Genomic DNA, 15841 nt, shown 5'->3' with positions numbered 1-15841 from the left:
TTATTTACATGTGAAAAGACAATTTTTAAAGCTGAAGCAACCAAAGAGAAACATTCAGCATCAAAATTAAGGTAAAACATTTGGTTTTAAATCACAAAACATAAACAAAGACCAGAAACTAGAAAAATTTAGCTACTCCTTGTGGATTTCAAACCAGGATGTAGCCCTCGAGTGATGAGAGTGTGTCACTAACAGTGTCTCTTTTTGTCCCTGACAGACTCAGATTGTTACTCTCAGTGTCTGATATCATAGCATAAAGGATCCCCTCAGAGAGAGAGATTTTAGTAACAGAGGAGGAGGATTCTTAACCACAAACACATTACATCACTTTCTACAAACACAGGAGGTTAAAGAGGGGTTGTTGTGCTTTCTTTGGTCTTAAATCTGACTCTCTGGTGCCCCTGAAGTATCTTTACATGAATTATGGCTCAATAAAACCTCTGTTTTTTCTCTCACTGTGGTTTTAGAAAACCCTTATTTTAGCCTCTGTCTGGAATGGTTCATTTTAGCTGCTGTCTCTTTAAGGTTTCCAGTTAAACAAACCTACTTCACTCTGATTGCTTTCTGGAGGCCTATTGGGGCAGACCTTGGTGTTTGAGGCCCGTCCCTCTAATGAGAACATTTCATGAAAAAAAACTCTAGAAGATCTGGTGCTATTTTTAGAATGGAGCATTTTGATTGGTTTAAAGCCAGATTCAGGTGTTTGTACAACATATAACTGTTATAGGTTTGAAAATCTGCCCACATTTAGTCTGAATGTACCTGTTACGTTTTTTAATAGTTCTTCTGTGACTTTTGTTCCTGTCTATTTACATGGTCAATGACTCTGTACAACAGCAGGTGGTAGACAGACCAAAAAGCGTAGAATTGCCCTTTAACTCAGGACGATGAGCTGATATATGTCTCAGGGGAGTATATTTGAAACAACTAGACTCCATTCACAAAAATTAGACACCTGATTAAAGTGGAAGTGGATGAAAGTTGTGTTAAATCTAAGCTCATTATCTTCTAATTTCTTGACTTAATTGATCAAATTTTGACTTTATCTTTCCCCCTGATATTTCTGATTATATGGCTGAACATTAAAGTTTTTTGTTGTTAATCATGACAAACTAAATCATGTACAAGCCTAAATTTCTTTTATCACCTTTAGAAATCAAAGGGTCGCTGAGTCCAAACATCCTAAACCTCGTTCAGGAATTAAACAATTTAAAGTCAAAAACAGCTCACATTGTTGTATGTATCTGACATTCACAGGCTGCTCTTGCTTCCCTTTACATTGTGTGTTATATCCCACACATACACACACACACACACACACACACTCGAACACACAATGCTTGAGGAGCCTGAGGGGGGATCTTAACCAGAAGAGAACACGCTGAGTCTCATGTATCACACCATGTTGCTAAACAGCGTCTACGTCAGATCGACTTGAGACGTGTTGATACTGGTCTGAATGAAAGTTTCTGAAAAGTGAAGAACTGAGTGAGGCTGGAGGACGTCAGACACACAGACAGCTCAGTGACTAATGGTAATGGAATTGAAGGAAGTTCTGCAGAGCCAGGACTGCAGCAGCTCACACAGGAACACAGTACGGCCGTTAATTGATTAAGATCTGAGCTGAGAGCTGGGGTGGGGACAGTTTAGACCTAACTCTGGAGTTTCCCTAAACAGCTGCAGATTCTGACCCTGCACACCAGATCCCAGACTGTATAAAAAACATGACAGCTCCACCCAAGAGAGGCCGAAACATTTGAGTGTCTGTAGGAGTCTGTTCTACTGTGAACTGGACATACCTGAGGGACACACCTGAGAAGTGTCAGTACTGCTGCTCCACGTGATCTTCTGATCAAATTCACTTTACAAATCCCTGAAGGGGAAATTCAGGGTCACAGTAGCAATACAAGAAAGTATGTAGTGAGAAAATTCCAAGAATTTGTAAACAGAATAATGTAAATAGTGTGAACTAGAAAAAAAGTCCATCTGAGATGACAGATTGGGAATAATCCCCCAGCCTTCGCCTCCCCAGGGTCCAGGACTGATCTGGTCTTCTTCACCAGTCTTTTCAATCTAGCTCACCTGTGACCTGTCCATTTACAGCAGGTGAAATCCTTCCAATTTGGCATGTCCGGTGTCTGCTCTGTTAGCCATGTCTGTGGTCTAGCATGATGCTACTCTGCCCTCTGGTATTCTCTCTGGTGTTGGGTTAGCACCGTTAGCTCATTCATCTTATTGGAGATAGATCTTACATTCCCCATAATGATGAACGGAAGGACAAGTCAATGTCATCTCTTCTTACCACACATAGCAGCACCAGCATGTTGTCTTCACCTCCTTCTCTTCAGCCTGCAGGCAACATTGGGCCTAGCACTGGTTAGCATCAACATGCTACAGGCTGCTAACAGCTGATCTTGTGTGTAAACAATGCAACCATGGTAGCACATAGGATCTCCGGATACAAACCGGATCAAAAAAGTAAAAACACCACTGCAAACGCAACCAGTGTGTTGCCAATGGGCAACAAATGAGACATAAAAAGTAATGATTGGCTCAAAATACAAGGAGAACCAAAAAGACATGACAAAAATGGGAGGTAAAGCACAACTAAAGGAGAGCTGCTTCAACAAGCTGCCACTTAAACGGCACTCAGCTAGGTATGATATTTTACTTCTATACAACTGGGGACATCTTCTATACAGTCAGTGGATGAGACCACTTAATAACCTGTTATCATCTCTACTGTCTGAATGCCTCACACACAGCACACTGCACTGTTAGAAAATAAAATATACCAAACTCACTTTGTGTACAGAATCTTTGCATTCATGGCTAAGGACCTGGATAACACAGTGGAATGGTTGCAGGTTTGTCATGTGTTAGCCCAAAAACTATTCTTAAAGTCAAGTAAAATATTACAGTCTAAGTACTGGCAAGACTAAAATTATAGAAAAGACAGTGACAACATGCTACAAACTTCAATTGGCTGCTGTCAAAGCTGAGGAACTGAAGTCTGAGAAGCAGAGAGCATCCAGAGGTCTGAGTTGTGCTTTCATGCAGTATGTTCAACACTTAGACCTCATGATGAAGTATAATAGGTGCAATTTCAACACTGAATTCACACTGATCTGTTGGGTGTTGCAGGTGAATTATATGTGATCACAGGCTCTGTGCTGCAGGATGAGGACAAAAAAAACCCCATCATGCTGCATGAGACACTTTCCTAAAATGCCGAGTTAACAAATTTTGCACCTATAATAGTTTGTTTATATCAGTCTGTGCATTTTAAGACATACTGTTAAAGATGCACTATTGAATGGGCGTCCCCTTGTAGTAAATGCCCAAAGTTACTTTATTTGTACACATGGGTGGATTTGGTATTCAGGAGATGAGTCTCAGTACTAGAAAGGAGACCCTCAGTTAAAAAAAGAAGGGAGCAATCAACAAAAGCAAGAAAGCAAAGAAATAACACTGACTGTTGGCTGATAAAAACAAGACAGAAAATAAAAGTAACTATCAGCCAATAACTATGTACTCTTTGAAAAATCTGAAGTCTAGTACAAGTTATTATATCTTACTTTTGGTAGGAAAAAAACCCTTCTTTGTAGACTTAATATGATACACATTCAAAAAATGTGTTATTTGAAGATATTAGGCAACAAAACCAATGCATGAATTGCTTAAAAAATGCCAAAAGGTTTGCATTGTATGTGTTTGTTTGGTTACATTAATTGAAACATTCTTATTTTAAGAAACCAAACAGGCACATTTTATGGCATTTTTGAAGCAATACAGGCAAAGTAAGACAATTATTATTAAAAACAAGATTTCTTAGATTTCAGTTTTTGCAGTGCTAGTGTCCCAGTGATGGATGGATTGTTGGTCTTTTTTCCCATCTGCAGTGCAGAGCTACCTAAATGTATGTTATATAAATGCATAAAGAGAGTTACAAACACGTATACACAGGCTTGATTCAACATATTTTAGGGTCAGACTGGGTGTGGAGGGGAATAATCAGTTTGCTGGCGGAGCCTGTGTTGGCAGGACGGTGGGAGAGTCTCTCTGCAGCCCTGGTGATGATGCTGATGTTGTGGATGTAGGAAGTTTCTGTTCTTAAGGATTAAAGCTGTTATCTCAAACCTCCAGTCTTAAACAGTAAACAGGATGCTACTCTTATGTATTAAATACACACTAGTTTCAGCTGCTGACACGGAAGTAGGTTATTGGGGCGTGCTCTCTGACGCAGCGTCATCATATCTTGATTATTGATATCAGCATTAATTACCTGCAAGAAAAATGTAATCTATCTCTAAACACAGAGATTAACTCTTTAATTTTTTATTTAAAAACATGCCAGCCTGAGCATAAAGTCTACTTCATTGAACTTCAATGAGGAACAGAAAACGCGCAGAGGTTTTCCTCAAACATCCCTCTTAACAAGGTCTCATCTGCTTTTAGTGTCATTTCCCTCTTCGACGTAGGCCTTCATTATGCTGTAATAACGATGGTATTAAAACTGATTAATTACTTTGTTATATTCTAATAACACATAAGTTGTTATCCGTATAAGATGTGTATTAAACAGTGTCTTTACAGTCCCTGTAAGGAGGTTTCTGTGTGAAGTGAACGGAGTGTTAAGTGTTGGTTTTTCTGAATGGGGTTTGGTGCTTCTGTCTCCTCCGTACGTGATGTATCAGTCAGTGAGTTCAACCCGTACAGGGACACATTTAACAGGTTAAACCAAACACAACATAACACCCCCTCCTGTATCACCTCAATAAAAGTGTAATAAACGTGTCACTCACCATTTCTTGGTGCACTCTATCACCAGCTCCTGAAACGAAGCAGCGAACTGGAACTTGGCAGCTTTCTTTCCAACCCGCTGGAGTCTCTTCCAAACCGAAGTCATGGTTCAGATTATAATCTCACATCAGCGTCCTGTAATCCCGCTACCGTGTCCCTGCGCTGGGACTGAACAAGTGAAGGGTCCACCTGCCTCAGTGACAGCTCCTCACCGGCTCCACACACACATGCTGCCCACAGCACACTCTACACACACTCTACACTACACACCCAGCGCACAACAAACACACGCCTCAAACCAGAGCGAGAGGGTGTGTGTGTGTGTGTGTGAGAGAGAGAGAGAGAGAGAGAGGAGGGAACAGTCAAGCTGCGCGACGTCAACCGGAAGCTACAGGCAGACTTTCAAAATATAACAAAAGTCAGTAAGGCACATAGCATTTTGTTTGGTGACTCTTTTTAGCCTTATCGTTTTTGTTTAGAAAAATTAAGATAAATTAAAAAAAAAAAAAAAAAAAAAGTAATGAGAAACATTAATAAAAATCTCAGTGGATCTTTCTTTTTTTTTTTGCTAACCAAAAACTAACCTTGGTGTTATCTTTTTAAGTGAGTTTGTTCATATTTTATGTCAAGTAATAATATTTAACCTTTTTAAAAAAAAAAAAAAAATCTTTTTTTTCCTCAGGTTTTCAAGGCAGTGCAGTGATAAGAACAGGAAACAGGCTGCAGGTTGAACCAAACAAGGGCATGTCCTAAACTACTAGGCCATACTGGCAGCTGTTTTAACATTTAATGAGGTGTTGAATCTGTTTTTCCTCAACATTTGACACGCTTTACATGTTATTTTTGTGAAATTGTGCAAAAAAAGATAGCATCGCAGTTGAATCCTACTTCCAACTACGCTAAATGTTGGTTCAGACTGTACAAGGTCAGAATTTCTAAAAGATCACATTCTGATTGTGCTTAGAGAAAAAAAAACAAGAATATTGCGGCTGTAAAGCATCCCGCAACACGATGAGTTTTGTCACTTGTGGGATCCAAACTCAAAAATTTATATGGCTGAAGTCAGCACATAAGTTGCTTTAATATAAGATTCACCTTATCTAAACTGTGAAAAAGTTTTTCCAGCACTTAAAACAAAAAGTTTTTGGTATGTCTGTGACAACTCATTGGAGGTTATGACAGCTTGATGCTCTGGTGTTTATTGTTAGCATCAGAGTTAAAATTCTATGCACTTGTATTAATGCAGACTAGAAAATAAGATTATTTTCCTCCACAGGGCCTTCTGCCACGACTCTTTCAACAAGCTCATGGTTACAAAAAAAACACGTCATAAATATGTGTCATACTTCTGTTGAATACAAACTTATTTTGAAATAAAACTACCTGCACAAGAGGTCTTAATTTATTATCTGAAGGTAAAATCTGTGACTTCTTTCTGTTTTTGAACTTTGAACATTGTGTCCCACTTAAAGAGAAGCCTTTCCTGTTTCCTGCAGTTAGCCGTGGCTGACTTGATGCAGCTTTGGGTGATTATTGGAAAACATGCTCTTGTTGAACAGTCACACCTAAAATGACTTCATATTCTGCAGGATGATTCAGGAAGAAGAAGAAGAATCAGATGTTTCAGCTCAAGTTTCCAAACCTTTAAAATGAAGGCTGTTATTCTTAAAGAGTGGTAAAAGAATACAGAGATAACAGCGTGATGGTGTTTAACTGGCTGTTTCATCTCCCTGCTCATGAATATTACAGTGATTTCTGTACTGAGGCTTGGTTACATAAAGACTGCTCTTATACGTTCATGAATAATAGAGCTTCTTCCTGCAGGATTCTGACATCAGTGGGCAGGCCTGAAACTACTATCCCCAAACTAAGCAGTGATTAGTCTGTTCCCATAAATCTGTGTTTACCCACATCATCAGGGAGAAACCATAAAACAGAAATTACCTGAGAGTCTTTCAGGGAGAGTTTGACCCTGTCATGAGATGTAAGGGACTTCTCCAGTTGAGCCCAGAGTCTATTTTTAATCTGACACATTGAGCAGCTGGGAATATACTGGGCCTGTGAGAGAGCATACACAGATAAACACCCAGAATAATAACAGGGGATTAAAGTTCTCAGCTCAAGAAAGGGTATAACATACTTAATCTATAAAAACAGGAGTATGAGGGACACTCAACATCCAGAGTTTAATTTATGTACTGTGTATTGGACACTTCCATCAGCAGGGTTTCATGCTAAACACAAAAAATTAAATGCTATAAAAGTAAAGCTATGAGGCTTATGTCAACAAATACAATCATACCAAGAACTAAGCCCTGAGGGATCCCTCACTCCTAACAAAACGCCAGAATGTTAGCTTATTATCAAAGCAGGTTGACACATAATCGTCTTTCTATGACTAACTGAGCTTCTTATCAATCCTGCAATTCATTACAGAGGACCCACTGAGACAAGGGTCACTTTTTCAGAGGAGCTGCACAGGGGTGTATCCAGGCTTTTTTCACTAGGGTGGCCCAGCTTGGGCCCTGTTCTGTAACCAGTCACAGTTCTCATTTTCAGGGTTGTGGGAAGGATGATCAACCAAGTTTCATGGGTCCTGTGGCACCCCTGTCCACCCCCTACTCCTGGATTGATTAGTAGAGCAGCATTATTGATATATGTTATTAGATTCAAGTATCCTTTCAAAATTTTGCAAATTTTGCAAATTTTAACAAAAGCTGTGAAATTTTTGAAATTTCTGCAATTTTAGCAAATGTTTGAAATTTCTGCAATTTTTTTGAAGTTTTGATTTTTTTTAAGTTCTTTTTTTAACTTTGCAAATGTATAAAGTTTTAGAAAACTTAGCGAATTTATAATTTTCATTTTTTTGTAATTTTTGCACATTTTTTTAAAGTTTGATTTAAAAAAAAAAAGAAATTGAAAATTTGATTAGAAAATAAAGACATCACTTATTACAAATTCAAAAACTTCTCATTCGGATAATTATTTTCTAGATTTTAACTTTGTTTAGAATTTTAGAGTCTTTATTGTGAAGATAAAATAGATTTTGTTGCTCTGGTATGACTTTAATTCAGGTGAGCTTAGGCAAAATGGCTCCTTTGAAAGTAAAGGTTGTTGACCCCTAATTTAGATAATCAAAATGTAAGGTTTTAAAAATATTTTGACCCATAAACAAAAAAAGTAGAGCCATGGAAAGACAAACTGTTTGTGTTGCACCATGGAGCTCTATGGGGACTGATTGCTGGAGAAACATTCAGTTCATTCAGGGAAATGCTGTTTATTGCACTCTTAGCATTGGCTTTGTATTTTTAGCTAGAGTTTTGCAGAGAAGTGAGGCTGCATGAATAAAATCTTGGATGTGTATTAGATTACAAACAGGATTCTTGAACTAAGTGTCTCTGACATCCTGTCAGCGTGTGTCCCTGTAGCCACTCATCATATCAGAGGTTTCAGTCACTGTTGATGTGTCATGAATCAGGCTGTATCATGAGTGGACCAGCTGTCCTGCAGATTCAAAGCATCACACACTCTCAATCTCTTGTGCTCTGGTCCCAGAACATTCAGCAGCAGATAGAGACTCATTGCTGTGTGTTTCATCAGATGCTGTCCCTGGTGCCTCTGCAGAGGAACACTCCCTGTTGTCCTCCTCCTCTCCATCCTCCCTGCTGGACTCTCTGCTGGCCCACGGGGGAACAGCTGCATTCAGAGCGAGGAAGAAGAGCAGAGGGGGGCTCCACATGTGGGAACAGCAGTGTTTTAAAAGTTTGTGTTTTGCCAGAGCTTTTCCTGCTGAGGTCATGTTTATCTGAGGAACTATTCAGGGGGTTTTGCATTTCCCTCTTCCTGTGGTCAGTGACAGCTCTTAATTTGGAGATGGATGGAGTGCTGCTTTAAATTCCTGCTTATAAAACTCTAATGGTTCAGAAACATGACCATCAATTACAGACATATTAGAGATGTCCTCTCTCAGGGACAACAGAGCAGCTATGTTTCAGCTTAATCTTCTTTTAAATTGGTTATGTGTGGGTTTTATTTGGAGGGGGAGCCGAAGTCATGGTGGCAACTATGAGGTGAGGTCATTCATAAACAATCCACTTCCTGTCTGAGGGCAGTCAGTGTGCATCCTGTCCAGAGTTCAGAGCATTTAAACTAATAAAGAATGTTTTAAACTACGTCAAAGACCAGCAAGGGAAGCAGAGTACACTATACAACAAGTGTTGTAAGTAAGGGTTAATTTTATCCACATGAGCCCAATTACCCTGCTTTTAATTTGGTTTTGATTATTTTAGTTTTTTTCTTTTATACAGATATTTACAAGAAACAAAAGTACAGAAGTTCAGGGATGGAAAACTTGAGACAACAGATGTTACTTGGCATCTCTTCATTGAGTCCCAAAGCCCCAGAAATGGAAAATGCTAAACAACAGAGCAACTTTCCCTCTTGGAGAGCTGCAAACCATCAACAAAAAGACTCAGTCAGTAAAAAAAAAAAAAAACTTCACAACATCATCAGGGCCTTTTTATTAATAATATGTAGAGAGATAAACTCCAAAGACCTGAGACAGTGTTAATGAAATGTTAAATTAACACGTTAATCAAAACTTAGTCCTCAAACTTAATGAGAAGTAAAAAAAAATCATTGATCCCCTTTAAAAAAAAAAAAAAGAAAAAAAAAATTTAAACCTCTAATTTCTTTTTCATCCTCTGAATCTCCCTCTGAGAATAAGATACAAAGTGAACCTGAGACAATCACCACCTTCCCTTCACGTACAGCTCAGACTCACTGCCCGTGGAGTAATCAGACTCCTGTCGGTGTCTCTCGCTCCACTTCTATCTCTGACCTTTGTAAAAATAACCAGGCTGAGCCACACACCTGTGAGCTGTCTGTCATTCACAGAGAGAAGGCGACAGGCAGCTGCAGCATTCACCATGTTAGTAATAAGGTCAGTGCGCATCGTGGAGTCCCTGCAGCGTGATGCAGCAGAGTCACAGTCACATGGACGACCTTTGAGCAGAGTGACACACCATGAAGCAGCGGGCATCACACGGCACAGAGAGGAATAATCAGACATGTTTAATGACTTATCAACACTTAAAGAGATATTTTAGCTACACTTATTTACAGATTCAGGAATGACCCTCCTAGGCTTCCATCTGAAGGTATTTGATAAGGAAGTATTTAATTTATATCTGCACACGTATCAGATGTTGGTGCTGAAAATCTCATTTTCTGTTGTGGATAACAATCAGACACATATCTGGAAGTGAGGCTTTTTCAAGACCATTCAGAAAGTCCTCACAGTCCCTTTGACTCCTCCTTATTTATCTTTGTTTATTTGACTGTAGTTCTGTTTCATTCTTTGTGTCTTTCAGTTTGTTATATTCACAATCCAGCTCTGTGTGTGCTTATCCATTTGTTACTTTGTGCTTATGAGGGGAAAAAAAAACTCAACACTTGTATTTAAAAAAATAGTGGAGAGTAGTGAATATTAAGGTCAGGTCTCAGTGCATCAATCAACAAAAACTAGTTTTGTGCTCAAATTCAGAATTGTCACTGATGGATCTGTCCTTGTGGAAGGCAAGAAAGGCTGATTTTCTGCTGCATATTATGAGGAAACTACTGAACTCTGCTGCAAACTATTTGTTTAAAAACATAAAAACATGTCCAACTTTAGTTTTCAGTGCATGCTCCAGCTGATGAAGATACCAACTTTGATATATTCTTCTTTAATTATATGTTTCTCTTTTTCACTGTGTTTCTAGGTTATCACCTAATATGAATACACTGAACTCTAAAGAAACCCAATAACATGCATGTGCTGCAACTCCAGACATCAGTTCTGCTCACCTGACTGAAAACTACAAAAAATACTAGTTTGAATACTCAGATAAATAGATATATTCAAAGATAGAGAGCAGGCTTGAGAAGCTGACGCCATCTTTTCTTCTACCTAAAAACTGCACTTACATGTTAACATGTGTAATCACTACTAGGTGAACATGTTTAAGGACATTCTCCTCTCTGAGCTGCTTTTGTTCTTGATGTGTCCTGTGTCTGTCAGTCACAGAGGTAGCTCGGGGACAGCAGTTGTGTGTTGGTATTTAACACACTCACTGAGTGGAGTCATGTGACCGCTGACCGACCATCACAAGGCCGCCATGACCGTCAGACAGCTCGGTCTGTGTCAGAGGGATCAGACGTAAACTGAGTTAAACAGACTCAAGGAGGGGGAGGAGGAGGAGGAGGACAATGAGCGACTGTTAGTCCATCATTTCTGCTTTCTAAGAATCAAGACAAATGAAAATGTTTAATTCTGATTCAGTAGTTATTACATCCATTGAGAGGAAGATGCTGATATCATTATTGTTCATTTTTTAATGAAACAAACTGCATTCTGGGTCATAATAATTCAAACTTCAAATTCTAAAGACGTTCACTGAAGAATCAGAGAAATAAAAGTTACACAATAAAACTTTGTCTCCTCACTGAGAGCAGTGCAAACACTTAACACGGAGCTGGCCTTAGATTGATAACCTCACTCATAGACAAAGGACAGAATCTGTGTGTGTGTGTGTGTGTGTGTGTGTGTGTGTGTGTGTGTGTGTGTGTGTGTGTGTGTGTGTGTGTGTGTGTGTGTGTAGGGTGGGGTGAGTGTTTGTCAGTACTAGGCACACAATCAGATTGATGGTCTCTCTTTCTCTGTCTCATAGTACAGGCACACAGCAGACCTCTGTTAGGGCTAAAGCAGAGTGACAGCTCATTAAAGGAGCAGTCCGTCACTTCAGACTTGCAGATGGAAGAATTATTTAAAACTAACTGAAACTAGTTTGATTTTAAAAGGAAATGTATCTGCTTTAGAAACCAAATATAAATGTGGAGAGGATTTGAGAGAGCCATGTGTCATCTGAAGTCTCCTCAATATCTGTTTCACAGCTGTGACTGAGCCAGCTGCGCCCTCTAGAGGTCAGTTCTGTATCTGTTTGAGAAATATATTCTATTTATACTTTATATATATATATTTATTGCTTTTATTCTCATTCACTTTGCCTTGTTCTCTCTCCTCTCATGTGTACTTCTCATTGTTTTACTTCCTGTTGTATTTCTGTCTGGTTGTGTTGTTTGTATTCTTGCATCGCCTCCTGACTTTTGTTTGTCAAACCATTCTGTAACTGTGTTTTAAAGCTGACAGTGTTATAAAGAAAGGCTGAAATAAAATGTTTGACTTAGTTAGTTTGGAGGTTGAAAAAGATGTTTGTTTCAGCTGGCTTAAGTTACGATGAGATGGTCAGGATTAGATCAACAGTTAGGCATCTTTTTTTAAAATCCAGAAAGGAGGGTATCTTGTTAAACAGTTGTTAAACTCAAAATGATCTCTGTGTGTGTAAATTTACACTCTTAGGCCAAGCTTTAATCAGCAGATCAAAAACAAAAACTGTAAATACTTTTTATATCATAGGAGTTGAAGATTTCTTGATAAATAACTCAAAGATTCATTGTTTCCAGGGTTTGCTCACCTGGATGACTGCTCAGCTGCTCATATCTTCAGGTTTCAGTCACTGAGGTCCAGTTTTCAGCAGAATTCTCTGCAGTTCATAGACATCAACAGAGAATCTAACCCTGAATTTCGTCTGTTGTGTTTCTGGTTCTGTGCAGGTCTACGTCAGTAGTCTGGTCTTCTGCACTGGGGCCCTGCAGGTGGAGCGGGGCGGAGGAGATGGTACAGATGGACTGAGAGTACTGGTTCTCCTCCTCACAGTCACTGTGGGTCAGTTCATTCAAATTAAAACCTTCCAGCTCAGCGTACTGTGGTCCAGAGAGGAGCCGGAGCACCGCACACACCTGAGGAACCTGCAGAAGAGAGTCCTTCAGGGTGAGGAGGACCACCAGACCCAGGACCAGGTAACCTAAGGACACAGGAGGAAGGGCAGGGGACTTTAAATCATTGGTAGGTAGATGTTTCTCACTCGTAGTCACTCTGTTTACTGCTCTATACATTTTATATACATAGATCTTAAAGTCCTGCTTTATCAGCTTTGTTCCAGTCTCCACCTTCTCCCAGTCACCCAGCAGCCTGGATCATTTACCTGTGGTTAGGAGCTCCAGCCTCTCTCTGGCCTCTGGACTCCAGCTTCTCCCCAGAGCATCTCCTCCCTCCCCCACGGTGCTCAGGGTGAGGAAGCAAAAGAAGAGCGCGTCCAGGAAGCTCCAGCTGGGCTCCAGCAGGAAGACCAGGAGAGCAGGGAGGAGGAGGAAGACAACGAGGACGAGCACAGAGAAGAGCAGGGTGTGGAGGAGGGCAGCCTGCGTGTACGGTACACCCCACAGACGCTGCAGGAGGTGAATGGGAGCGTGGATGAGGAGAGGGAGGAGGAGATGAGAGAGAAGAGTGAGGAGGAAGAGGGTGAGGGGGATCCCCAGGGTGCAGTAGAAGATGCAGAAGAGTTTAGCTTCGTCTGATTTAGGGGTGTAAAAGTCCGAACCTGAGGAAAAGGAGAGAGGATAACTGTGACAAAGTTTTCTAAGAATAAATCAAGTGTTTGGATTTTGTCCCTTTGAAGCTTCCATAACTCACCAAGCAACCTAAAATCAAATACCAGGTTCAGACTCTGGTGCTTCATACCATCTCAGATCAAGAATCAAAAATATAGAAATACAAATGTGCATGAAACAAAACTAAAAAGACTTTGAAAATACACAAACATAAACTCATGTTAAACCTGATCTAACACCGTGTAAACAGTAATGTTTGATCTGTTTTTCACATTTCGTCTGCAGAACATGTGACTACATGTCTAACTTTGTTTATGTCAGATGAAAAAAAGGATTCAAGGATTCTTTTTGTCTGTTTTTGATTTGGCTAATCAGAATATTTCCACAGCAGAAGGTCACAGGTCTTCAGAGCGGATATTTTTGGAGTTGCAGGCTGAGAAGTTTGTGAACTCATGCTGTAAAGTATTAAAATGTCTCGATAGAGTGAACAGTCATACTAACATCAGTGTTTGTGATCTAAATCATCTAAAGCCGTGTTTCCACCAAGCAGTCCGGGTCGGTTCAGTACGGTTTGGGATGGTTTGGTACAGTTAAGCCTGACGCCGTTTGTGTTTCCACAGCAAACTGTGCCCTCTTGTAGTAGGCGGAGTGTAAGCGGATGCAGAAAGCTGCAGCTGTTAAACAATAGCGTGACACCATGGGAGCTTATCCCACTAAATCCAACAAAGAAGAAAAACGCGACACAGTAAATAAAGAGCATAGATGGACGACATGCAGTATTTCGTCTTCTTTGTGATTGGTTTGAAGCTCTTTTATACAAAGTGCAATCAAGCTTTGTTTCAGAGAAGTCTGTGTGCCGCCAGGAGAAATGAAGCCACTGTCGGAGTAGGCGACGATTCTTTTGACCAATCAACGGTCTGCAGTGTGTTGCTCCACCTTTCGAGAGCGAATCGGTTCAGTCTGGCACCCCTACGAAGGGGTCCCAAAAAAGTAGGCCGGCTCATCTCGCTTTTTAGGGATCTGTCCCAGGATAAGTCAGTGGAAACGCTGCAAAATCTGTGCCGTACTGAGACAAACCGAACCGGTCTGCTTGGTGGAACCGCGGCTTAAATGAGTTGGTAGAGCTGACCTCATTTGCGGAGGATGGTAGCCTAGCTTAGTTCCTGTTCTAGTTCTTGAGACCATTTTTCCACTGAGTGCCCAAGCTAATTGGCCCCCCCAGTGGGCAAAGGGTGACACCTCATACAACACACATACAAAACTCTGAACTATCCCTTTAAGAGAAGCAGGTTTGCACATGATCCACAGAGCTGAAACTTCACGGGCTGTTTAAATCTACAGACACAAGTCTGATGTTAACCCTTAAAAGCCCGACACATCAAAGACTTATCTCTTCCCATTAACCTCCTCGGGGTGAAAACATTGATGTCCTGACAAATTTGGCATTATTACAAGAATTGACCTTGGCACTGATAGATTGTAGAAGAAACAGAAAATCTCCCCTATTTTGTCCCATAACCATCAGGATCTTTGAAAAAATTTAGATGACCACCGTCCTCAGCAGTAATGGCGTGTTGTGTGTGCAGTTCAACAGTCCTGCCACGCTCAGAGACTGAAAGTCTTTGTTATCAGGAGGTTATGACATCAGGTCATGGGTGAATCACTAAATGACAATAGCATAAAGACAGACTTATGGGCAGGTTTAAACTTTTTAAGGCGTGGTGTTTAACTTCTGATCAGCTGGTGAACAGCTTGTTTGAGTTTGAATACATTTTTTTAATAAATAAACTTGTCTCTATTTTTTATCTCTTGCTCCTGTTTCTTGGAAGCTCTACTTCCAATCTGCTCATGATCAGCCAAAGACAAATGCAAATTCATGTCATTCTTCTCCAGTTCTTTAGATTTTGTTCAGCGGTGTATTAATCATCATCTTTTTACCCTCTGCAGCACTTCTGATCAAAATTGTCTGTTTTTTAACGTGCTGTTGAAATAAAACTGACCTCAGTGGTAAACACATCACCAGAACACCTTAACTCAAACACAGAACCTGTTTTTTTTTCAGCATTAGCTCCAGGTCTCTCTGTGATGTGACAGAGTCAGTGTCTTAGATGTTCAGGGGCGGACCCTGTGTTTAAGGTTTCTGTGATCGTCTTACCCATGGTGGTCAGAGTGACGATGACAAAGTAAAGAGAGGAAGAAAAGCCGCTGTGCATCTCTGCGTCCTCCTCCTCTTCCTCCTTCAGAACAGGAACATCTCTGTGATGAGCAGACAGACTCCTCCTCAGCACCTCCCTCAGCTTCTCCTCCTCCACACATGGGTTCTCCTTCAAAAAGGAGCTCCACACCTCCTCCACCTCTGCCCTCAGCTCCTCCTCCACTGGCTGCTCCACAGCTGAGAAGACCACGGCTCCCAGCAGGATGAAGAGCAGGTAGCAGAGCAGGAGGACGAGGAAGGAGTGGACTCTGATGAAGAGCTTCAGGGAGGAGAGGAGCCGGGCCATCGCTGGTTCTGACAACAGACTGAAACCAGACACCGAGAGCCGAGCTG

The 15841-nt window shown here is 40.6% G+C and overlaps 2 protein-coding genes across 7 annotated transcripts in view; both read right to left on the bottom strand.

Moving 5' to 3' along the window:
* The window catches only part of ehbp1l1a (EH domain binding protein 1-like 1a), a 37618-nt gene extending 32510 nt beyond the window's left edge, over positions 1-5108 (bottom strand). For all 6 annotated transcript variants that reach the window (XM_074699158.1, XM_074699159.1, XM_074699160.1 and 3 more), the window contains exon 1: positions 4806-5108. In XM_074699158.1, coding sequence (XP_074555259.1) covers positions 4806-4909 — 104 coding nt within the window. In that variant the 5' untranslated portion in view covers positions 4910-5108. The remainder of the gene's footprint in view (positions 1-4805) is intronic.
* A 7306-nt stretch (positions 5109-12414) lies between these two features.
* Positions 12415-15811, bottom strand: kcnk7 (potassium channel, subfamily K, member 7). Its single transcript, XM_074662330.1, has 3 exons — positions 15449-15811; positions 12888-13283; positions 12415-12707 (listed from the first exon to the last, which is right to left on the bottom strand). Exons 1-3 carry the CDS (start codon positions 15792-15794, stop codon positions 12415-12417), a joined length of 1035 nt encoding a protein of 344 aa, XP_074518431.1. The 5' UTR covers positions 15795-15811.
* Between the last annotated feature and the right edge of the window lie 30 nt (positions 15812-15841).

The sequence above is a fragment of the Halichoeres trimaculatus genome, unplaced genomic scaffold (assembly GCF_033239565.1).
Source record: "Halichoeres trimaculatus isolate MK-OKI-2021-1 unplaced genomic scaffold, fHalTri1.1 fHalTri1_scaffold_22, whole genome shotgun sequence".
Taxonomy (NCBI): Eukaryota; Metazoa; Chordata; class Actinopteri; order Labriformes; family Labridae; genus Halichoeres; species Halichoeres trimaculatus.
This window is presented reverse-complemented; position numbering and strand designations above follow the sequence as displayed.

Coding starts and splice junctions, on each gene's coding strand:
- kcnk7 (XM_074662330.1), bottom strand. CDS start 15,794: ATGGCCCGGCTCCTCTCCTCCCTGAAGCTCTTCATCAGAGTCCACTCC. Junction 13,284..15,448: donor CGTCACTCTGACCACCATGG/GTAAGACGATCA, acceptor CCTTTTCCTCAG/GTTCGGACTTTTACACCCCT. Junction 12,708..12,887: donor GCTGGAGCTCCTAACCACAG/GTAAATGATCCA, acceptor CTGTGTCCTTAG/GTTACCTGGTCCTGGGTCTG.